This window comes from Pezoporus occidentalis, unplaced genomic scaffold, assembly GCF_034315485.1.
Source record: "Pezoporus occidentalis ecotype Australia unplaced genomic scaffold, CSIRO_AGI_Poc_V1 ctg202, whole genome shotgun sequence".
In the NCBI taxonomy this organism is placed as follows: domain Eukaryota; kingdom Metazoa; phylum Chordata; class Aves; order Psittaciformes; family Psittacidae; genus Pezoporus; species Pezoporus occidentalis.
In genome coordinates this window covers 208,974-231,415 of record NW_026913879.1, presented here as the reverse complement: position 1 = coordinate 231,415, position 22,442 = coordinate 208,974, and the positions used below count along the sequence as shown (strand labels likewise).

Here is a 22,442-nt window from a genome sequence, read left to right as displayed (position 1 = left end):
GGAAACACAGCCCTCCCATTTGCCATGAACTGATCCAGACTGCACTGCACCAGCTACCAAGGAGGAGAAAAATGACTGCTACTGCTGAACCCAGGACACTGCCCTTCTGAGGAACTTGGCCCATGGTTGTACCACGCGTGCATGATGCATCCCTAGGGATTATCTTAGTGACTCTGAAAGCACCTCCCGTCTGATGTGCTCACTGAAGATGTGTCCTGCGTGACCACTTCTGTATGTGCAGCAGCACTTTGTGTCCACTGCTTCCAAGCATCTCATCCCTGTACAAATTCCTCAGCCTTGCAGCAAGAAGCCCCTTGAGGAGTCTGTGGAAGGAGGATGCCGTCCATCCCGATGGCTCCATTAAGCACGGGAATCGCAGAGGTGATGCCTGAAGCTTGCCTTCAGGGCACACTGAAATTCCTGCACCAATTCCTCACATGCTTTCTTGGGAAGCTCTTCAGTCAGCTCCTGCTTTCAAGTTAAGTCATTGTCTCAAATCATTTCATGGTCTCACCTGGGCAGATGATGGAGAGCTCCCGGACCAGCCTGATCCACACGTGTACCTTCTGGTGCATCACTACGTTTCCCCGCTTGTTCTGTGGAATTTCGGGGATGACATTGCTTTAGTGCACTGTTTGTTGTGTCTGGATGCTGTAATGGTGTGTAGAGCAAACCCGCGATGGCCAGGGTGGCCGCAGCTGCCCCTTGATTTTGATTGCCAGTGATTAAAGGCAGGTTGGATGGGGCTTGGAGCAAGGTGTTGGGAGCCGGGTGAGCTTTAAGGTCCCTTCCAGCCCAACGTGATCAATAGAGCGTGGGCTGGGAGTGCTGTCGATGTGCCTGAGGCAGTGAGGGGGGGTTTTGACGTGCCCCCCTTCACCGGTTTTACCCCGTTGGGGCTGACCCTGGGGCCGGGTACGTTCAGTGCTGCTGATGGGAGCCACCGGTTTCGCCGCCCAAGTGAACGGGAGCTGCAGACCCCGCCGCAGGCTTGGGAGGAGCAGGAGCGGGGGCATCCCGAAACCCAGCGAGGCAACAGGCGAGCTCCTCAGGGCTCCTGCTGTGCCTTTAAGCTCCGTATGCAAAATCCCCGTGTGCCTCCCACCCTCGTCTCTGGTCACCGGGGGAGGGAGCCGGGAGGCGCCGCTCCGGGGGAGGTTTCCAGGGAAGAAGCACCTTGGTGGCAGCGGGAAGAGCGAAGCGGGTGAGTTCCTGCTCCCTCCTCACAGCCCCTCCGGGTTCCTTCGAGCGGCCGGGCTCTGGGCAAGGGGGGGAAGAGAAAGCGTGAAACCTGCCCCTACCCCGGCCATTGCCCCCATCCCGGGGTGCTTCTCGCCCCCTGGTCCAGCGCAGGCAGAGCCGCATCCCTCCTGTCCTGTCCCATCCCCATCCCTGCACCCGCACTTGGACATTTCCAGGCCAGTGCCAATTTGGAATTGCTCCTCCCCACTTGAATATTCCCCCCCCCCCCCCGCCCCATCCTGCTTGGGGAAATTCCTCTTGCTTTGTTGGCTCTAAGTCCAAGGAAGCGGCTTCTGTCTGAATTTATTGCTAATAGGGTTTAATAGGTTTAATTGCATCAACCCTTTTATTTAAGCTAAGAGGCACAAATAACTTCGGCGCTTCCTTCTTTAGTCACTCACGGCTAAACCAGAGAATCAGAATCACAGACTGGTTTGGGCTGGAAGGGACCTAAAAGATTAGGGAACCCATAGAATAGTTTGTGGTGGAAGGAAAGGACCTTCAAAGGTCACCTTCAACTGGATGAGGTTGCTCAGAACCACATCCAGCCTGGCCTTGAGCGTTCCCAGGATGGGACAATCTAGTTTCAAGTCCCTACAACGGCCCGGACACCTTCCACTAGAGCAGAAAGCTCCAAGCCCTGTCCAACCTGCCCTTGAGCAATGCCATGTCTTCCAGCCACGAGGCTGCCCTATGGAGCTCAGGCATATTGCCCTGTATCCTGCTGGGTGAAGGGAACAAGCAGCGCAGCGCAGGGTTGGAGCATCGTGTGCGCAGCGTTCTGCAGCCTGTGCTTGGGGACACGGGCACAGCAGCTGCCTTCAGCAGACGGTGCTACCCCACATAGGGACCTGCAGGGTTTCCTTCTGCGTTTCCCTCTGAAATCAGTGACTCAGGGGCTGGCAGTGGCTGAGATCTTGTATCACTGCCTGGTTTCTCTCTGTGACCCCTCCTTTGAGGGAGAGCAGGCGTTGCAGGCGGCTGCTTTCAGGGCAGCATGGAGGGGGTTTGTGCCCATGCACATCAATGCCTGTCAAGCTGTAACAGCGGCTGAAGCTGGGTACTCCACACATTGCTTCTGATGTGTGGACGCTGGTCAGAAGGAGAGCGGTTATCTGCAAGACAAAGGCATCTACTGCAGCCCCTGTTCTTCCAAGAACCCCCGGTCTCGGTGCCTCCACCAGCTCCATCAGGACCTACACGTCTCCAACAGCCTTTGCACTGGGCCAGGTGCAGTGTCCAAGGGAGAAGGGTGGTTATCTGTAAAGGAGACGCCAGGAGTTAAGGATGTGAGTTTTTCTTGGCCATTCGTGAGCTGGAAAGGATCAAATGATAAAGTGCTTCTGTTGTGAAAAGTAACTGGACAGAAGTGGCGCTTCCTTGCTCACAGGATACTCCCCATGTGTATTCTGTATTTACTATCATCCATACAGAGCTTTTGGGCCAGCATGGCTTGGGGGGGGGGGGGGGAAGAAGACAGCTTTTATTTTGCTGATTTTAGTGATCCATGGCTTTAGAAAGCAATTGCAGGTACAAATCTGCCTGGTTCCCTGTTACCAAAGGGAGAGCCCGGGGCTGAGCGTCTCCAAGGTGGAAATGATGCTGAGCTTGTGCTGCCGGTGCGAATGGAAGCAGAGGGGAGCTCGGCCGCCTATCATGTCCCAGCTGCGAGGGCAGAGCTGGCAGGCAGGGACGGGATCTTCTTACTTGTAAATCGAGAGACACTGGAAGTCCAAGAGGGACAATAAACAAGGCCCGCACAGTGCCATGGGCCTGGTGTGAGCAGGGCTAGAGCTGAACCCGCTGCACCTCCAAAGAGGGAGGCCAGCGAGCAGGCACCCACTCAGGTCATCACTGCACCCAGAACAGGCTGACAGTGCTGGGGGGAGCTTTGCTCAATAGAGAAGAGGTGTCCCCAGCCCGGGCTCTGCAGCCTCTTAGGTGAGAGGGTTTCTTTCTGCTTGGAAGGAGGTCACAGCCTTTGAAATGCAGCACAACCCCACTGAGCAGCAACCTCCAGAGATGGGGGGCATGCACCGCTCTGCACCTCCTGTTCCGGGAGCTGGAAATGGGTTAAAGCAAAAGGGTGTTGGGTGGCTCCAGGAACCAGCTGGGTGGCAGGAGATGCTCGTGCCACATGGAACAAAAAGGCCGCCTTAGCCAAACCTGGCTTGTCTGCGTCGCACTGGTGATGTGGATGCCTATGGAATCACCACCTGGTCCAGCTGGTGTGATGCTGAGCAGCTCTGGCCTCTCCTCTTGTGTCCTACTGGCCGGCTGCACAGGGGTTTGGTCTCTCCACGCTGACACCTCTTTGCACCCTCAGGGGGTAACTAGAACATCACAAGGTTTGCCCTCATTTTAAATGAGGGGTTTGGGCTTCTTTGTCCTCACTCCCCGGCTGTGCCAGCAAACTGCACACAGCATCTCTTCATCTCCTCTGGTCCTGCTTCTGCTTTCACTTGCCACAAGTGACCTCCTCTGTTGTGCCCAAGCTCACGCTTTGGTGGCACAGATGGGGTTTGGAACAGGGAATGCACCAAGTGAGGCTCCTCTTTCATCCCGGGCTTTACCCTCCTGGAGCAGCGCGATTCCGCTCCTGCTCAGCCCCTCCGCTCTTATCTCGCTGATGAAGTCCTTCACCCACCTTTGACCAGATGCTCTTTGCTGCCTGATCTGCTGCAGATCGTCCTTGCCCCGAGCAAGTCACATATTTCCCATACCAACGGCACCGTTTTGCAAGGGCTCTGTCTGGGGGGGGACTTCCAGGCAGGACCTTAGACCACGAGACCAGTTTTACAGCCCTGGTGTCTGAAGGCTCAGCAGTCGCTGTGCTGAGCAACGCAAACCCTGCCACAGCAGCATCTTACTGTGGGATCAAGCCAATGTCCTCCTGACTCTTGGTTATCCACATGCAGCGTTTCGGATGCCCTTTGTAGCCATAGCACTGGAGAAAACCACCCCATAATGCTAGAATGGAGAAACGCAGCACAAAGGCTCTGGAGCAGCCTGAACTCCGCCATAGGAGGGTTTGCTCCCTTTCATTGTACATCAGTGAAGCTGACTTTTGGGACATGGGTACCACCGTTTCCTTCCTCTGCTTCTGTCTCTGTGCCTTTGCTCACCAAAGGGGCTTGGTTCGTGTCCTCGTGCTGGGGGGCTGCTGCTAGGGGCTGGCAGAGCAGGGACAGAAGCTGGACAAGAGCAGAAGGGAAACCCCAAGTAGTGCAAGAGAAGAGGCTGGATCCTTGTCCCGCATTGCTCCTGCCCACGATGCGCTCCTGACCTGCTCCAGGAGTGCACGCACGACACAAGTGCTACTTTCTTGTGCTCCTTGATGAGAGGAGCGGCTGTTAGTGACAGTTTGGCTACTTAGAAGGAGGGTAAACGGGCGTTTGTGATGTCCCTGTCTGCACCAGTTGAGAACGAGCACAGAGCTTCCAAGGCAATCCTATGGAACAGCCCCAGGCTGCCCTGGAGCCAAACCCAGACTCCTGTGGTGAACACGAGCCCTGGGCTGCCAAGAAGCAGGAGAGCAGAGATGGTGCCCACCTCCTGGGGACCTCCGAGGAGCCTTAGGGACCGCTGGAGATGGTGATTCTCATGGGACAGTTGACGTTTTCCATTGCCTCCTCTGCTAAAGAGGAGCACTGAGAAGAAACCCCACCGAGACAGGAGTGGAAGGACTCTGTTAGGCTGCTGGTGTCCCCAGTGTCAGGGGCACCACGTTTTATAGCCACTCACAATTGATAATCGGGCAGAAATACACAGATGTGCTTTTTCTTGTCAAAATTCCCCACTGGAAACTCCTGCTCCTCTCTCAATGCCTGCCCCCAGCAGCTAAATCCCCTTTTCACCCATGCGGTTTCATGCAGTGACGTTCCTCAGCGTCTGTAGCTCCTGGAATCCCATCTCCAGGATGGATTTAGAGAGGGCCCTTGTCTTCTGTCACTGGAAAAGCTCCAGTCTCTATTTTGCTCTTGCAAGGTGGGTTTTCTGTTGGTGTCTTTTCTAACCCCACTCACACAGAAGGAAAATGAACTCTTTGGATGCTAAAAGGAGGAGCAAAGAAGACAGGTTTAGATCGTTTGGGGAAGCAGGAGGCTTCTGTGTCTCTAAATGTGCTGTTTTTTCCAGTTAAATATCAGTGCAATCAATAATACAGCCTTCTTTCCAGGCTCCCAAGTACCTTTTATTGTAATATGGCTTTTTATATGCAGCCAAGCCGAGTTCAATCTAACTTGCACTGTCAAAATAACAGCCAGCCTTGGCCCGTTGCGTCTGTGACCTTAATTCATCCTCAGATGTGGTCGTTCCACCTTGAAAGCCCATAGGTAGGAAGGCCACGGTTCCACCGGTCAGCACATCTGGATGAGAGTTTTGAGCTTCCATCCTGCAAGAGTGACCCCAAACCCCATTGGGAGCCTGGAGGAGGGGTCACTCAGCTGCGGGTATTGGGGTCTCAAGGACCACAGGAGAAGGATGTTTCCTGCCCATCTGCTCTGGGGCAGAGCTGAACAGCCAAATGGAGATGCTGTTAGGGAAAGCCCAAGTGCCAGGAAAAGAGAGTTTGGAGATCTGTTAGCACAAAAAGAGGCATCTTGGGCAGCCTGTCCCTTCCTCCCCCCCTTCCCCCTGTCTGCTGCTCACAAAGAAGTGACCTTTTCACATCTCTTATCTAGAAGCTTCAGTTTAAAGAGCTGCTGACGCCTCTTGGAAGCCACTGAAAAGCTCTCCCGAAAGAGCTCTGCTGCTTCCTGCGGCCTGGGTTCTTTTCCTCCCTCTTTCTCTTTCAAGGCTTGATGCATTTACATGAGAAAAGGTTGCTCCTCCGCGGCTTCCCGGTTTGCTGGGGACAGCCTGGTTGACAGCATCACATCGGCTGCTGCAGCCCAACACCTCAGCATCTTCTCAAGTGGGCAGTGCAGATGAGATGGGATGAGATGAGATGTCCAGCAGCAGGACAGACCTTGGGACTGAGGAAGGAGAAGCTGAGTGACTAACATGACATGAACGTGATGGACTGACTGTGGATACAGGATAGCCCAGGCTCCTTCATTGCTATCGATAGCCAGTTGATGACACGCAAAAGAAGGCCTACCACAGGCTCACGTTGCTGCAAGAGTGCAGACAGAAAGCCAAGAGAAGTGCCCTATTTTGGGCACTTTTGGGATCCCGAGGACTCCTGGATCCCATCAGTACATGAAAAGCACTGACACAGTGAACCAAGTATAGCAGAGGCCATTGAGCTGATCTCAGGAAGCAGGAAAGGTCACGTGAAGGGACTTTGATTCCTCTGCAGGTTGTTTGTACCACTTGGAGCAAGATACTGGGAGCACCGGTGCTGACCACGGGGGAGGAGGAGCTGCTCACCACGACAGCAGCAGAGCTGTAAGTCAAGCAACGTTGATTGCTCCATACAACTATGCACTGGCAGCAGAGCTAAGCACTGTGTGTACAGGATGTTATACCATGGGAATATAGGCAGCCTAGGGCCAGGATTTCAGTAGCCAAGTTGGAATGATCCAGTAGAAGCAGACAAGGATTCTAGAGGTTTTCCATCCCAGTTGCCTTTGGTACATTCACTGGCCCTAGTCCAGACAGGTCTCCCCCCACAGCTCTCTATCCAGACTGCAGTTTCATGTTCAAGGATGTGACTGCAGCCCAGTCATGTCATTTGAGGCCTGGCTGGAGCCCAGTGATGCCAGGACCCTGGTTCAGCACTCACCCAGAGCTTGTGCCACCAAAAGTGCCTGTGCAAAGCACGGGGATGGAGGCATCAGGCTGGTTTGCACCCACAGTGTATGTGGCCGTGCTCAGAGGTGGACCACCACGGGTGATGTGTTCACGTCCCAGAGGGGATGCGGTGTGCGTCCATCCTTTGACCTTTTGTGCTAACGCACTGGTTGGAGCTCCTGGGGTGACCACGGCTGTCATGTTTCGTCCCGGACTTAGAATCATAGAACCATAGAATGGGTTGGGTTGGAAAGGACCTTAAGATCATCCAGTTCCAATCCCTCTGCCATGGCCAGGGACACCTCACACTAAACCATCTCACCCAAGGCTCTGTCCAACCTGGCCTTGAACGCTGCCAGGGATGGAGCATTCACAACCTCCCTGGGCAACCCATTCCAGTGCCTCAGCACCCTCACAGGAAAGAATTTCCTCCTTACATCCAAGCCAAACTTCCCCTGTTTCAGTTTGAACCCGTTACCCCTTGTCCTTTTCCTTCTCTTTTTGATCACAGGGGCCACTTGTAGAGCTGCTCAGAGAGCATGGACCAGGTGAAGCCGGAGCTGGGAGCCCAGAGGAGGGTACTGAGGGCGAGCTGCTGGAAGGGAACCATTGCTGCTGCCGTGGTGGGCAGCGTCACAGCCCTGTACCTGGGGATCCTGCTGGGTGAGTGTGCAGCCCCATTCATTCTTCCAGCTTCTAGGCTCCAGAGCCTCAACGGCCTGCACAGCTCAGCCCTCCCAGCACAGAGCCCCAACGCCTTCTGCTGAGGCCAAAATGCAGCCAGCTCCCCACAGATGGCACTTTATCCTCAGTGCTGCGTGACAGTTCTGCTCTATTCCCCTCCTGCTTCACTGACCTGGACTCCTTCTATGCCAGGATGACTCCGGGGGTGAGGATGTGGACGTTGTCTACCCAGGCTTTAGTTTGACACCACTTCCCACCTGTATTTAACGACATGGTGCTTGGGGACGTGGGGTAGTGGTGGACTTGGCAGTGCTGGGTTACGTTAAGACTTTAAAGGTCTTACCCAAGCTAAATCATTCCATGGTTCTATCCTCTAACCTGCCCCGGTGACTCCCACATTTCCTGTCCCTGCGCCTCCCTGGAGGAACCTTTTGTAGAATCAGAGAATCATGGAATGGTTGGAAGGGACCTTAAAGCTCATCCAGTTCCAAGCACGGGCAGGGACCCCTTCCACTGGAGCAGCTTGCTCCCAGCCCCTGTGTCCAACCTGGCCTTGAGCACTGCCAGCGATGGGGCACAAACTTTTGTCCCAGGCTTGAGCAGAATCCACCATTTTCAAGCTCCAAGGAGCTCTTTGCCAGGTTCTCCTATTGCAGGGGAGCCCAGCGCAGCCGTGGGGCACCCCCAAAGCAGGCAGCGGGGGTCAGGGACATTCAAGCTCCTCAAAGTGGAGCTCCTCACACGATGAGAGCCCTGCTGCGAAGCAGGCAGTGAGGAAAGCCGGGTCCCACCGTGGCCCCACAGCCCCACGGGTGCTTTGTGCCTTACGAGCCCTCTTCCATCCCCTTAGCCTGGCATCCTGCGGGAGAGACCAGCTTCGAGCACACGGTGGAGCTGGGCGGCATCGCCTTCAACAGCAGCCTGCAGACGGAGAGCTCGGAATACTACCGGGTGCTGACGCCTGCCCTAGAGAGGCTGGTGAGTTCCTGCGGCTTGGGAAGGACGGGTCTGGCTCCCCAGGACCCAGCTTCCCAGCCTCGGGAAAAGGGGTTCCGCATGGGCCAGACGCAGGCACCGCTTGGGCTGCCTGGACCCCTCCGGGCGCCATCCGGGGCTCCTGTGCCCGGTGACTACGGGCGCATCGCTCTTTGCTTTGCAGTTCCTGTCCAGTTTCCAGGAGTCCCGCTTGGACTGGATGTGCACCGGTTGCACCATTCTGGGCTACAGGTGAGTGGGGGCAGCTCCCTGCAGGCCGGCAGCTCCTTGTCCACCCCAAAGGTGAGCTCGCATCCGCATCCTTGTCCAAACCCAGCACAGATTTAAGCTGCTTCTTGGGCAAGGCTGGGTTTTCCAGGCTCCCAGCAATGGGAAAGGCAGTCAGAGAGGCAGAGGAAAACAGCTTTGTCCAACCAAAGCTGAGCTTTGGGCCATAGGAAACACTGCAAGGGACCGCTCCAACCCGGGGAAGCTCACACCTTGACTTACTCAGAACCAGTTTTACTCCCCCCCGCGTTCCCTGCCCCCTGTCCTGGCCCCGGAGCCAACGTCCCCGTTGATTCTCCCCGCAGGAACGGGAACTCCTCGTCCGTGATCGTCCGATTCCGCCTCCGCTTCGCTCCCCAGGATTCGCATCCCCTGAGCTCCACGGTGGAGGAGGAAGCCCTGCGGCGGGGGCTGGCGGCGGCCCTGCACAAGCAGGGGCTCTCCCTGGATGCCTACGGGACCATCTCCTCGGCTTCCCTCACAGGTAGGGGCAGAGCAAGGCGCCAGCCCCGAGGGCACAACCACGGCTCAGGCACTCGGGGCTTCAGCCCTGGATGTGCAGCTGAGGCTGAGGCTGCTGCCCAGCAGCACTGTTAGAGATGGAGGCACCCAAGCAGTCCCACAGAAGATGCTCTGCCTGTCCCCCAGGTGCCCCCAGCCTCACAGCACAGCACCAGAATCAAGCCTGGGTCTCGGTAGCTGTGGGCAGTCCCTAGGTCCCCTTCCAACACGAACCTGGTCCTGCAAGAGCAGCTTTGGGCGCCTGCAGCACAAATTGCAGCTGCTTTGGCTTTTCTTTGGCGCCTGGAAAGAGCCCGAGGGATAAAAGCTGGAGCTGCAGGAGGCTGATTGCTGGCTTGTCTGTACCAGGCGTGGGCAGCCCTCGGAGCTGCAGCAAGCATTCCTGCTCAGGTGGATGCTTCTCATATTTGAGTTGTTCTCTGGAGCCACCTGAATGGAAACTCCTTCCCTTCGGTGAGCGGAGTTCACCACCATGGCCACAGGACTGCAGCTCCAGCGGGTTTAACCCTGGAAAACTGTGGGCTCCTCTGTGCTCCCCACAACGAGGGAGCGGATGCCCCACTTGGGACCCTTGTGCAGCCCACGTGGACGGGGCAGGGGTAGCGCCCTGCTTTAGGCATCGTCCCTGCTCGGGGTCAGCTTCGGAGCCTGCTCCTTGGGAAGCTCTCCCCAAACCTGGGGTCATCCCAGAGCCTTGAGGGCTGCAGGGAGCTGGGGAAGGGAACGGGGCCAGGGGCTCAGCGCTGGCGGTGGGGCAGGGGAAGCCATTGCAAGGCAGGAGGAGATGAAGCAAAGCCTGGGAGCAGCGGAGTCCTTGAGAGCACAGAGCTCCTGGGATACCCTCAGGGAGCCCCATCCCTCCCTCAGCCCCATCCCTCCCTTGCTCAGCCCCATCCCTCGCTCAGCCCCGTTCCTTCCACGTTGTCACAGGTCCCAGTGAGGTTTCTCCCCGCAGACCCGGACTGAGATCAGGTAAGAGCCAGCAGCAGGAGCCGTTGTCTTGGTTGAGCTCTGCAGCCGCAGCTCCCGCCTGCTCCTGCTGCCTGGCTGCGGGTACAGCCGGGGTTTGTGCCCCATCCTGTGCAGCCTGGAGAAGAGAAGGCTCCTGAAGGGGAGACCTGAGAGCAGCTCCAGTGCCTGAAGGGGCTGCAGGAAACCTGGAGAGGGGCTTGGGACAAGGGATGTAGGGACAGGCCAAGGGGAATGGCTTGAACCTGCCAGAGGGGAGACTGAGATGAGCTCTTAGGCAGAAGCTCTTCCCTGTGAGGGTGCTGAGGCGCTGGCACAGGGTGCCCAGAGAAGCTGTGGCTGCCCCATCCCTGGCAGTGTTCAAGGGCAGGTTGGACACAGGGGCTTGGAGCAAGCTGCTCCAGTGGAAGGGGTGAAGCTGTTTTCCCCCTTGGTCCCGAGGGCGCTTTGCCGGGTGCAGCATCCCAAGGCCCGGGCTCTCCCCATCCCTTGCAGACTGCGGGCGCCGCCCGGCCATGCAGACCCCCGGCAGGATAGTGGGGGGCTCGGCGGCATCCAGAGGGGAGTTCCCGTGGCAAGTGAGCCTGCGAGAGAACAACGAGCACTTCTGCGGCGCCGCCATCCTCACGGAGAAGTGGCTGGTGTCCGCTGCCCACTGCTTCACTGAGTAAGCTCCAGCACCCCCAAGGCTGCTGCTGGCCCCCAGCTCCTGCTGCACCCCCGTTTCCGTGCCCCGTGGGGAGCCGCTGTCCCGGCGGGGCAGGCTCAGTGGCCCTGCCTGTCCCCCTCTGGCAGGTTTCAGGACCCAGCCATGTGGGCAGCTTACACGGGGACCACGTCGCTCAGAGGCTCGGACGGCGGCGCGGTGAAGATGGGCATCGCACGGATCATCCCGCACCCCTCCTACAACACAGACACGGCCGACTACGACGTGGCCGTGCTGGAGCTGAAGAGACCCGTGAGCTTCACCAAGTACATCCAGCCCGTGTGCCTGCCCGATGCCGGGCACCACTTCCCCACCAGCAAGAAGTGCCTGATCTCTGGCTGGGGCTACCTCAAGGAGGATTTCTGTGAGCAAAGTGGGGTGGGAGCAGGGCAAGAGGCACCAGGGAAGGGGGACTCGGGGCCATGGTGCTGGGCCGGGACAGGGTCTCCCTGCCCTGAGCTCATGGTCGCATCCTTCTCCTGTAGTGGTGAAGCCTGAATACCTGCAGAAAGCAACGGTGGAGCTGCTGGACCAGACACTGTGCTCCAGCCTCTACAGCCATGCCCTCACCGACAGGATGCTGTGTGCTGGCTACCTGGAGGGCAAAATAGACTCCTGCCAGGTACGCTTTGCCCGGGGAAGCCAGAGACCCCACAAGAGTCTTTTCCCTCCCAGTACGCACCAAGTAGCACTTCAAGGAGCAGGATCTGCCAGAAGTGGTTACCCTAGGTTTTATCCTTGTGTTGTGGCATCTCAAGGGCTCAAGGCTTGATAGCCAAAGGCCAGCACAGGTGATGCTTCAGCACCGGTGGGTTGGAGGGAATAAGCAGAGGTGAGCTGGGGCACGCAGGGGTACCCAGCATCCCCAGGAAGAGCTCACCCTCTGGCTTCTCTTGCAGGGTGACTCTGGTGGGCCCCTGGTTTGCCAAGAACCATCTGGCAAGTTCTTCCTGGCGGGAATCGTGAGCTGGGGCATTGGATGCGCCGAAGCCAGGCGGCCCGGGGTGTACACCCGTGTCACCAAGCTCAGAGACTGGATCTTGGATGCTATCTCCGAGTTCCCCACCTCCATCGGCCGCACCCTCCCCTTAACCCACTCCAGCACCAACAGTAACGCAGTCAACCCCAAAGAGCTCAACTCCACCCCAGGCAGAGCCATCCCCACCTCTTCACCAGCCCCAGCCGCCAGCAAGGCGGTGACTGCACCAGGAGCACAAGGTACGAGCACCCAGCCTGGGGCAGGTACAGCTCCGAAGGTCAGGATTGTTCCTCTGCTGAGCTCAGCTCTTCCCTGTGAGGGTGCTGAGGCGCTGGCACAGGGTGCCCAGAGAAGCTGTGGCTGCCCCATCCCTGGCAGTGTTCAAGGCCAGGTTGGACACAGGGGTTGGAGCAAGCTGCTCCAGTGGAAGGGGTTGGAGCTGGAGGAGCTTTAAGGTCCCTTCAACCCAACCCAGGCTGGGATTCCATGACTCTATGGCTGTGCACAACCACCCGCAGGCACTGCCACGATCAGCTTGGGCTGCCCTGTCCCTGCTCGGACTTAACTGCTTTGAGAGACCAAAAGCCTCCTTCCTCATTGCCTCCTGCCAGGAGCACTCACGTCATTGCTTTGCCTTGTGTTCAGAGTGCGGGCAGCGACCGGGCTTCTCGAAACCCATCAAGATTGTCGGAGGAGCCGATGCTTCCAGAGGAGAGGTGCCCTGGCAAGTCAGCCTCAAGGAGGACTCGAGGCACTTCTGTGGAGCCAGTGTAATCGGGGACCGTTGGCTGCTCTCAGCAGCTCACTGCTTCAATGAGTAAGAGCCCATCCCTGCACTGCTGCTCCAGCTCACCCACCCACGGCCACGGAGCCAAACCCACCACTGGGGCAAACCAAGAACACCCACTGGAGTGGTTGTAGCCAGAGATCCATAGGGAAAGGGATTGGGATGAGGCAGAGAAAGGTTAAAGGAGCCCGGGCAGGGAGCAAGAACTGCACAGCTAATGGGTGGAAAGGTGCCACAAGAACAAGTTTCCTCAAGAGAACCTTCACAAGTGGCTGTTATATATGGAGTAGAGGGGAGATGGTCAGTTCAATCCTGCAGAGCAAGAGCCCAAATTGATAGCCTGGACAAAGAAAGGTGTAGCAAGAGGATAATGCTTGTCTGAAGGCACAAAAGGTGCGGGACAAGCTATGAAGTGTTTCGAGATGATCTTATGCTTTAAATAGCCTGGCAATAAAGCAGCAAGGGAAAAGCAAGGCTGGCAAGTGTGAAGTGACGCACATAACAGGAAAGCAGTGCTTTTGGTGACTGTGGGTCTCCATCAGCTTTACCATTCCAAACAAGAGGTCAGAAATACTGTGGGTATTGCCATGGGAACAAGTTCTGTGGGCAGTGGCAATCGGAGAGCAAGGGGATGCTGGAAATCATTACAGGAACAACTGAGGGCACCAGTACATTGCTGGTAACCCAGCACATACCCGCTTCCCGAACATCTCATGCAGCACTGGGATAACACTGGGAAAAGGCTAACGCAAGGCACAGGGATGAGGTGGGTGCAGCATCCACAACAAGCATGACGAAGTAGAGCAGCCTGGACTTGGGGAAGGAGACAACAGGGACCATACAATTCCAAAAGGCACAAAGTGTGTGGGGAATACTGAGCGTTCGCCTGCTCTTCAGGAGCCATCCAATGCGTGCGGCACCGGGAGCAGCTCTTCAGGCCTGGCTTAGCAGGGCTGTTCTGTGAGCCAAGCTCTGCTTTGCCAGGTGAGGTCTCAAACGCTGATCATTGGGAGCTCTCTGCAGTTTCAGTGTCAGAATTCCTACGTGTGTGTGTGTTTGCATGCTTAGAGTTCCATGTTTGCAGGACAAGCGCAGAAGAGATCGAAGCCCACGTGGGGACAACATCGCTCAACGGAACAGATGGAGGCGCGGTGAAAGTCAACGTCTCGAGAGTGATCCCGCACCCCCTCTTCAACCCTCTCCTGCTGGACTTCGATGTGGCTGTCCTGGAGCTGGCAAGGCCTCTTGTCTTCAGCAAACACATCCAGCCCCTGTGCCTCCCGCTCGCTGCGCAGGACTTCGCTGCTGGCCAGCAGTGCGTCATTTCTGGATGGGGTAGCCTCCAAGAAGGGAACGGTGAGCAGGGGTCCATCACCAGCCCATCCACTTCGGAGCAGTGACAGCCTCGGCAGCAAAGCCTGGGCAGTGCAGAGGCCACCCGGGCCAGGGGAACAGGGACACAAGGATAAGGGCCCACAGAGCACTGCCTTAACCCATAGTTATGTGGGAGCCAGCAGCAAAGAAAACAAGAGAGAGCAGCGTGGCAGGGACCAGGCTGGGCTCCTCTCAGCAGTTAAACAAGAGCGGGGCACAGGCTCAGAGCCCTGCTGTAGCTCTACCAGGACCCTGTGCCCTCCTCAGCACCCACACTCGGTTGCAAAGATGCTCCAAGTAGTCAGAAAAGCAAAGATCCCATTGTAGGAGGAGGGTTTAGCACGTGAGCTACCAAAGAAACCCAACTCTCCCTCCAACAGCTAACCAGGAGCCCACCAGCTGTCGAGACAATAGAAACGTGCTGCCTATGTGCAGTATCCTTTGCACAGGTAGGAAAGTGCATCCTGGTGCCACCGCAAGCTGGGAAGCCAGGAGCATCAGGATGCTGGGGAGGGACTCTTCATTAGGGACTGTAGTGACAGGACAAGGGGTAACGGGTTCAAACTTAAACAGGGGAAGTTTGGCTTGGATCTAAGGAGTAAATTCTTTCCTGTGAGGGTGGTGAGGCACTGGACTGGGTTGCCCAGGGAGGTTGTGAATGCTCCATCCCTGGCAGTGTTCAAGGCCAGGTTGGACAGAGCCTTGGGTGAGATGGTTTAGTGTGAGGTGTCCCTGGCCATGGCAGGGGGGTTGGAACTGGATGATCTTAAGGTCCTTTCCAACCCTAACTATTCTATGAGTGCGGAGAGCTGATGTAGGATTGATGTAGCTGATGGGCTTAGGGATTGTTTTCCATGAGTTCCCTCTTCCCTCTGCTCCACTCATTAATGCTGTGGTTTCCATGCAGCCACCAATCCTGAGGTCCTGCAGAGAGCCTCTGTGAGCATCATAGACCAGAAAACCTGTGACTTCCTCTACAACTTCTCCCTCACTGACCGAATGATCTGTGCTGGCTTCCTGGAGGGGAAGGTAGACTCGTGCCAGGTAAGAGGCTGGGATTTGTCTCTACTCTTCCACGGCTGGGTCCAGAAAGCTGGGCTAACTCCCAGCCTCAGCACGTCCTTGGGTGTAATCCACACGTCCCTTAGCTCAGAGACCCCAGCCCACGGCCTTGGAGCTTTCGAGGAATAAATAAAGCCCCCTCAAGTTGAGCAACAACCTCTCACTGTGCAGTGGGGCCAGGCTGGATGCAGAACATCCCCTGTGGCTGCGAGGCAGTGGTAGCTGGTGGTGGCCATCCTGCCCGGGTGGAAAGGTGCTGTCAGGAGCTACCGATGTCACTTGTATCCGTGCAGCCACCGACGCCACATCCATCGCACCCACGCTGCAGACCTGCAGGGCTAGAGAAAGGGGAGGTAGCCAAGTCCTCCCGGTGCGGCTGGGCAGCAGCTCCCACGTAGACCTGTACTGGGGAGATGAGGCTGAGCAGCCATCGCCTTGCTTCTTCTTCCCCAGGGCGATTCAGGAGGCCCCTTGGCCTGTGAGGTGACCCCAGGAACGTTTTACCTGGCTGGCATCGTGAGCTGGGGCATTGGCTGCGCCCAGGCTATGAAACCCGGGGTGTACTCCAGAGTCACCAAGCTCCAGGACTGGATCCTGGGCACCATCTCACCGTCACCCAGTCCTGGCCCAGGCAGCCCTTCCAGTTCAGCTCCTGCAGCCATTCTCACCCACCAGCCCAGCCCAGCACCTGCAGGTCCAGACAACAGAACCACGCTGGGGATGAGGACAACCACAAGCATGAAAGAAACCTCCCCAGCGCTGGAAACCAGTGAGGCTGCCGAGCCCACCCAAACCCCAGGTAAACCTGATTCATTGCCATGCTGGGATGAGACCTCCAGCCCCAGCACAGCGGGTAACTGAGCAGGGTCTGGGTTATTGCCTTCCAGTGGTGCCTTGCACCAGTCTCACCTTCAAGTGCTCCAGCAAGGTCTGTATTGGAAAAGAAAACCCTGAATGCGATGGCATCGTGGACTGCAGCAACGGCTTCGATGAGCGCAACTGCGGTGAGCACCACACCTGCTGCCCAGCCTCATTTTACACTGCCCAGCTCCCCACTGCAACTCCCCAGCTTCACACGGGTCTTGGGCCCCATGTTTTATGCTGGGTTCCTGCCCCAGCCCCTTCTTGCTCTGCCAGAGCCTATAAAGAGATGAAGATGGATGAGCAGAGATCAAATTCGATGCCAGAGAATGTGGCATCTTCCCCTCTGTTAGAACCATCAGACCCACTCCCCAGCACTCAGGTCTTCCAGCCAGTAAGGACAAGCTGGCAAGACCTCTTTGCTCAGTGTGGCAGTCCAGAAGATGCCCTGTCATCCCCAGGACTGGTCCTTGTGACACCAAGTAGGAGTTCCCAAACCACACCATGTCTGCCAAGCCTTCCCTCACATGGGCGCCCTATGGATGTCTCCCCCAGAGGCTGCCCCATGGCACGGGGAATGGAAGGAGGGCAGCTATCCCCTTCACTGCCTGGTGTTTAAAGCCATAGCGCCTCTTCCTCTGCCCCAGATTGCGGCTCCACAACTGCTCTGGCCTTCAGCAAGATCGTGGGCGGCAGCACCGCGGCGCGAGGAGAATGGCCCTGGCAAGTGAGCCTCTGGCTGCGGCGGAAGGAGCACAAGTGTGGGGCTGTGCTCATTGCCGACCGGTGGCTGCTCTCTGCAGCCCACTGCTTCGATATGTAAGTCCAAGATCCCATAACCCCTGCTGCCCTCCCCGTTCCTTGCCTCCAGCACCGTGGCTGCGATGCTGCGCCCCACTGGGAGCACGCACTATTGCAGATGTGCCCCTGTGGGTTAAGTGTGAAGAGGAAGGAACCGGAAACCCACAGAGTGGTTTGGGTTGGAAGGGACCTTAAAGCTCACCCAGCTCCAACCCCTGCCATGGGCAGGGACACCTTCCACTAGAGCAGCTTGCTCCAAGCCCCTGTGTCCAACCTGGCCTTGGACAGCACAGCCCAGCCCCACAAGTGGAGGAACAGCCCTCCTTGTGAGGCCATGCTCCTAACAGCCAGGTTTGCTGTCTTTCCGCAGTTACAGTGACCCCAAAATGTGGGTGGCCTTTCTAGGAACCCCCCTCCTGAACGGCGCTGATGGCAAGACGGAGAAAATATTCCGTATCTACAAGCACCCCTTCTACAACGTCTACAGCCTGGACTACGACGTGGCCCTGCTGGAGCTGAGCGCGCCCGTCGGGTTCAGCACCACCATCAGACCCATCTGCCTCCCACACACTTCCCACGTCTTCCACGAAGGAGCCAGATGCTTCATCACAGGCTGGGGCTCCACGACGGAAGGAGGTACTGGTTGAGGAGGTTCCCTCACATCCCTGCCACCCTGTGAGCTCAAACATCCCCATTCCCCCTCCAGTGGCCCAAGCACTCCCCCACCAAGGGCTACCAACCTTGGTGTCACCCCGATTTCCCCCCCACGTGCATTGTACTCCTCCATCTGGTTACACCTCTGCCCTCCTGCAGCCTTCCCAAGCTTTCTGCATCCCAGCCACAGTGCTCCCCATCCCTGCCACGGCGGCTCCTGCAGCACAAGAACCACCCCGGTACCATTTCTATCTGGTCAATGAGCTGCCTGACAAACTGCAACCCCAAGGGACCTTCCAGTGCTTGCTCTGCCGGGAAGGATGAGGCCCAATTCACTTCCCCTCTTAGGTCTCTCCCCTTGGCAAGCAAGCAGGGCTGCAGAGCCCCATCTCCACATCCTCCTCACCCGCTCTGCACCAAGCTAAGGGCTCGGCTTGCCCCCTCCAGGTCTCATGGCAAAGCACCTGCAGAAAGCAGCAGTGAACGTGATTGGAGACCAGGCCTGCAAGAAGTTCTACCCGGTGCAGATCAGCAGCAGGATGCTGTGTGCTGGCTTCCCGCAGGGCTCCGTCGACAGCTGCTCAGTGAGTGTGAGCACAGCAAACACAGAGCAAAGTCCGATCCCAGGCTGCATTCCCCGAGGAGAGCCGTGCCCTGCCTCTCCCAGCTCAGCTCTCTGTCCATCCATCCCCACTGGCGCTTGCAGTCACCCAGGTCCCTCATTCTGCCTGTGCCATCAGCCTAGGACAGGGCAGGGAATGAGGCACGGAGGTAATGCCAAGCAGGAGACCACGGGAACACCGTGGAGCCTGCTTCATGGCCTTCTTTGCGCCTCCCAACACTCTTCCACGTTCCAAACCCTAACCTCACGCAAGCACATCACTGAGGAGCCCTCCAGCTTGGAAGCAGGCTCCGGGGGAGGTGGGGGACAGGACAGCAAACTCTCCTATGTCCCAAGGAGGAGGAATGCCTCAGATGGGGAGGGCTGGGCTGCAGCCTTGGCTTGATCCAGGTCCTTTTCCTCTTCCTGCAGGGCGACGCGGGCGGGCCCCTGGCTTGTAAAGAACCCTCAGGGAAGTGGTTTCTAGCAGGAATCACCAGCTGGGGCTATGGCTGTGCCAGGCCCTACTTCCCTGGGGTCTACACCAAAGTCACGGCTGTGCAGGGCTGGATTGCGCAGAACCTCAAGCTCTGAAGCTGCGTTTCACCACTCAGGGAAGAAGACAAAGGCAAAGAGTCATTGTCAGAGGATGCACTAACCCCTCAGCTACTGTACACTTGTTCTGTTGCTGCAAAGGAGGGATGATGGCCAAGCAAATGCCAGGGTTGTGTGACCCACAGCGACCGTGTCACCAGGGCATGTGATAAGTGCTTTGCATAGAAAGGTACAAATCTAGACGTTTTCTATAAATAAAGGAGGCCTGTCCATCTTAAGACCTGGCCAAATATCCCATGCATTAAAACGTGGCCTTTCTAGTGGGAGGGGTGACTGAAACGTCTTCTGCCTCAGAGCTCATCTCAGTCTCCCCTCTGGCAGGTTAAAGCCGTTCCCCTTGGCCTGTCCCTACAGGCCTATGTCCAAAGCCCCTTTCCAGCTTTCTTCTAGGCCCCTTTTAGGTACCGGAAGGCTGCTACATCTCCATGTAACTTCTACATCTCCTCATAGATCCAACCACCAAAACTGAACAACAGCTTCTATCCCAACCCCCTTCCTAATCTTTAGCACTTAAACTCTGCATCTAGGTAGAGCAAGAGGTTTCTTCTTTCCCACCCCAAATCCACCACTTCCCCAGCTAGAACACCAGCAAGGTGGCAGCCCTGGCTTCCAGGCACCGCTTAGCTCAAGATGGGTTCAAACCCATGGCTCCAACACCGTGGGATGCTCTGATCAGTGAAACAGGACTGCTGTACGGGCACTACCATGAAACTCATGCAGCCAGGAAGAAAAGTAACAAGGCCTCTAAGCAAACCTGGCTGGAAAGCACATCCACTGGATGGGCAACTCCAGTTTCAATTAATCCAAATACCCAGTTATCCCCTAACGGTTCACCTTGTGTGAGAACACTTTAGTCCCTTCATAGAAGCCGCCAACCACACTGACCCACATCCTGCTGCAGAAGCACTTCTCCCTCAGAAACCTAAGAGCTTTACTTAAGAGGCAGGCTCCAAGACAGAACCTTCTTTGCCAGAGGCAAACCAGAGGTTTCAAACCATCACAGCCACACAACACGTTTTATTGTAGAATGAACTCAACCCAAGGATTTCCCAACCCTTCCCATCCCCAGCTGTGCTTGTACAAGTAGGGGCAAGGCTGTGCTGCAAACACCCCCGCTCCCCAACACACTGCTTGAGCTGATTCAAAGCCTACGAGCCCAAAAGTGAGCCCCCAACCTGCTATCAAAATACAAGGGAAGAAAGAGCCAAGCGTGGCAGCTGATGGGAAGGGCCTGGGTTAACCGTGTGGTGGCTGGGTCCATGCTCGCTTCCAGGGCAAGGGCTTGGTGCTCCTTGTCCATAGGATGCTCCTTGCCTCTCGCAGCCCTTCCAGCAGGGATTTATCTGCTGCTCCACGGCCAGTCTGGAACCAAGCAGCTCACGGTGGCTCTCGAGGCTGGAAAAGTCCCTCGCTCCTGGGGTTGGTTGCTAACAAAAGCCAGTGGATGCAGAAGGCTCAGGGAGGGTTTATTGCTCTGCCATGGTCGGCGCTGGAAAGGCAGCAGGATTGCACCCCCCCAGCCTGGCCGCTCGTCCCGTGCCCACATGGGTCCTTCCCTGCTGCAGGCGCTGCGGCTCCTCACATGTTGGCTCTCTCCCGCTGCAGCCGAGAGTTGTAGGCTCGGGAAACCGTGTTCCAGGCGTCCATGTACCGGTCCATGCACATGGCGATGCACTTCTGCGGGGCACGGGGCTCTCAGCGCCTGCCCCCGGGCTCGGCCCCGCGGCTCCCGCTTCCTTCCCCCCACCACCTCGGCCACCATCGCGCTCACCTGCTCCGAGTTGTCCAGGGCTCCGCCGGGCTTCCCGATGCACTTCCGAAAGCACTTGTCCGTCATGCGCTGCGGAGAGACGGCGTGAGGGGCCGGGGCAGAACCGGGAGACAGGCCAGGAGAAGAACCGGGATGGGGCCAGGGGAAGAACCGGGAGAGGGGCCAGGAGAAGAACCGGGAGAGGGGCCGGGGGGAGAACCGGGAGAGGGGCCGGGGGGGGAGAACCGGGACAGGGCCGGGGGAAGAACCGGGACAAGAACCGGGACAGGGGCCGGGGGCAGAACCGGGAGAGGGGCCGGGGGTTGAACCGGGACGAGAACCGGGACAAGAACCGGGAAAGGGGCCGGGGGAAGAACCGGGCCGGGGGAAGCACCGGGAGAGGGGCCGGGGGGAAGAACCGGGAAAGGGGCCGGGGGAAGAACCGGGCCGGGGGCCGGGACAAGAACCGGGAGAGGGGCCGGGACGAGAACCGGGACGGGGCCGGGGGAAGAACCGGGACAAGAACCGGGAGAGGGGCCGGGGGGAGAACCGGGAGAGGGGCCGGGACGGGGCCGGGGGAAGAACCGGGCCGGGGGCCGGGGGCCTGGGGGAGAACCGGGAGAGGGACCGATGGCCCCGGCCGAGCCCAACCGGATGGCGCCGGCAGCACCGACCGCGATCGCGTTCTCCCTCCTCGCACTGCACCAGGGCCGGGCCCCCCCAACCCCCGGGCCCCAGGGGACACCCCCCGTGCCCGGCACAGAGCAGGGCCGGGACCGAGCCCCCCAAAACCCCCGTCCTGACCTGCAAGAGCTCCTGAGCGTTGGCCACGGCGATTTGCACCTTCACCTGCTCCATGATGAGCCCCGGGTCCAGCTTCCCCCCCCCGCCGCCAGCCCCGGAGCTGAAGTCGGAGCCGAAGTCGGAGCCGAAGCCGCCCTCCATGGCGCGGGCCGCACGCTGCCGCCGAAATGGCGGCGCGGAGGGACTACGGCTCCCGCCCTGCACCGCGGCCGCTCCGGTCTCCCTCCGCCGAGCCCGGCGCGGGTGAAGCGGCTCCGGGGGAAGCTCCGGTACCGGAGGTGAGGTCCTGAGGCTGGAAACGGGGCCGCGGGGCTGGGAACGGGGAGCGCTCGGGGCTCGGACCGGGACAGGCTGCGGGCAGCGCTGACCCCACGGCGTGAGAACGCGGAGGGACTTGGTAGAAGCAAAATGGCATCAACGCGGCCACGGAGTAAATGGGGTGTGAGGGAGGAGATGGGTGCGCGGGAGGATGAGCCAGGACCGCGCTCATCTTCACCAGCTGGAGCCCAGTGTGAAGCACGTTGTCCATCCCTGCACCGTGCAGCGCCCCTGCCCATTGCCCAGGGCATGGAACGGGGTGGGTTGGAAGGGATCTTAAAGCTCCTCCAGCTCCAACCCCAACACCTTCCACTGGAGCAGCTTGCTCCAAGCCCCTGTGTCCAACCTGGCCTTGAACACTGCCAGGGATGGGGCAGCCACAGCTTCTCTGGGCACCCTGTGCCAGCGCCTCAGCACCCTCACAGGGAAGAGCTTCTGCCTCAGAGCTCATCTCAGTCTCCCCTCTGGCAGGTTCAAGCCATTCCCCTTGGCCTGTCCCTACATCCCTTGTCCCAAGCCCCTCTCCAGGTTTCCTGCAGCCCCTTTAGGCACTGGAGCTGCTCTCAGGTCTCCCCTTCAGAAACCTTCTCTTCTCCAGGCTGCCCCAGCCCAGCTCTCTCAGCCCCTCCCTGCCCTGCTGCTCACAGCCAATATGGGCTTTGCGTGGATTGAATGAAAGAAGGAAGCCAATAAAATGCAAAACATTTATTTGAG

General features: G+C 58.1%; 3 protein-coding genes across 3 annotated transcripts in view; 1 reads left to right on the top strand and 2 right to left on the bottom strand.

Annotated features, from left to right (window-relative positions):
- LSM7 (LSM7 homolog, U6 small nuclear RNA and mRNA degradation associated) overlaps positions 1-22,442 on the bottom strand; it is a 154,262-nt gene that overhangs the window by 18,849 nt on the left and 112,971 nt on the right. The window lies entirely within an intron of this gene.
- Positions 1,067-19,103, top strand: TMPRSS9 (transmembrane serine protease 9). Its single transcript, XM_062618644.1, has 19 exons — positions 1,067-1,204; positions 7,490-7,641; positions 8,513-8,640; positions 8,822-8,889; positions 9,231-9,409; positions 10,378-10,419; positions 10,912-11,083; positions 11,212-11,486; positions 11,608-11,744; positions 12,022-12,340; positions 12,747-12,918; positions 13,973-14,244; positions 15,170-15,306; positions 15,778-16,123; positions 16,212-16,328; positions 16,833-17,004; positions 17,357-17,622; positions 18,088-18,224; positions 18,674-19,103. The coding sequence occupies exons 2-19, from the start codon at positions 7,518-7,520 to the stop codon at positions 18,833-18,835; spliced, it is 3,225 nt and encodes a 1,074-aa protein (XP_062474628.1). The 5' UTR covers positions 1,067-1,204; positions 7,490-7,517; the 3' UTR covers positions 18,836-19,103.
- Positions 19,854-21,614, bottom strand: TIMM13 (translocase of inner mitochondrial membrane 13). Its single transcript, XM_062618683.1, has 3 exons — positions 21,411-21,614; positions 20,628-20,696; positions 19,854-20,533 (listed from the first exon to the last, which is right to left on the bottom strand). The coding sequence occupies exons 1-3, from the start codon at positions 21,549-21,551 to the stop codon at positions 20,435-20,437; spliced, it is 309 nt and encodes a 102-aa protein (XP_062474667.1). The 5' UTR covers positions 21,552-21,614; the 3' UTR covers positions 19,854-20,434.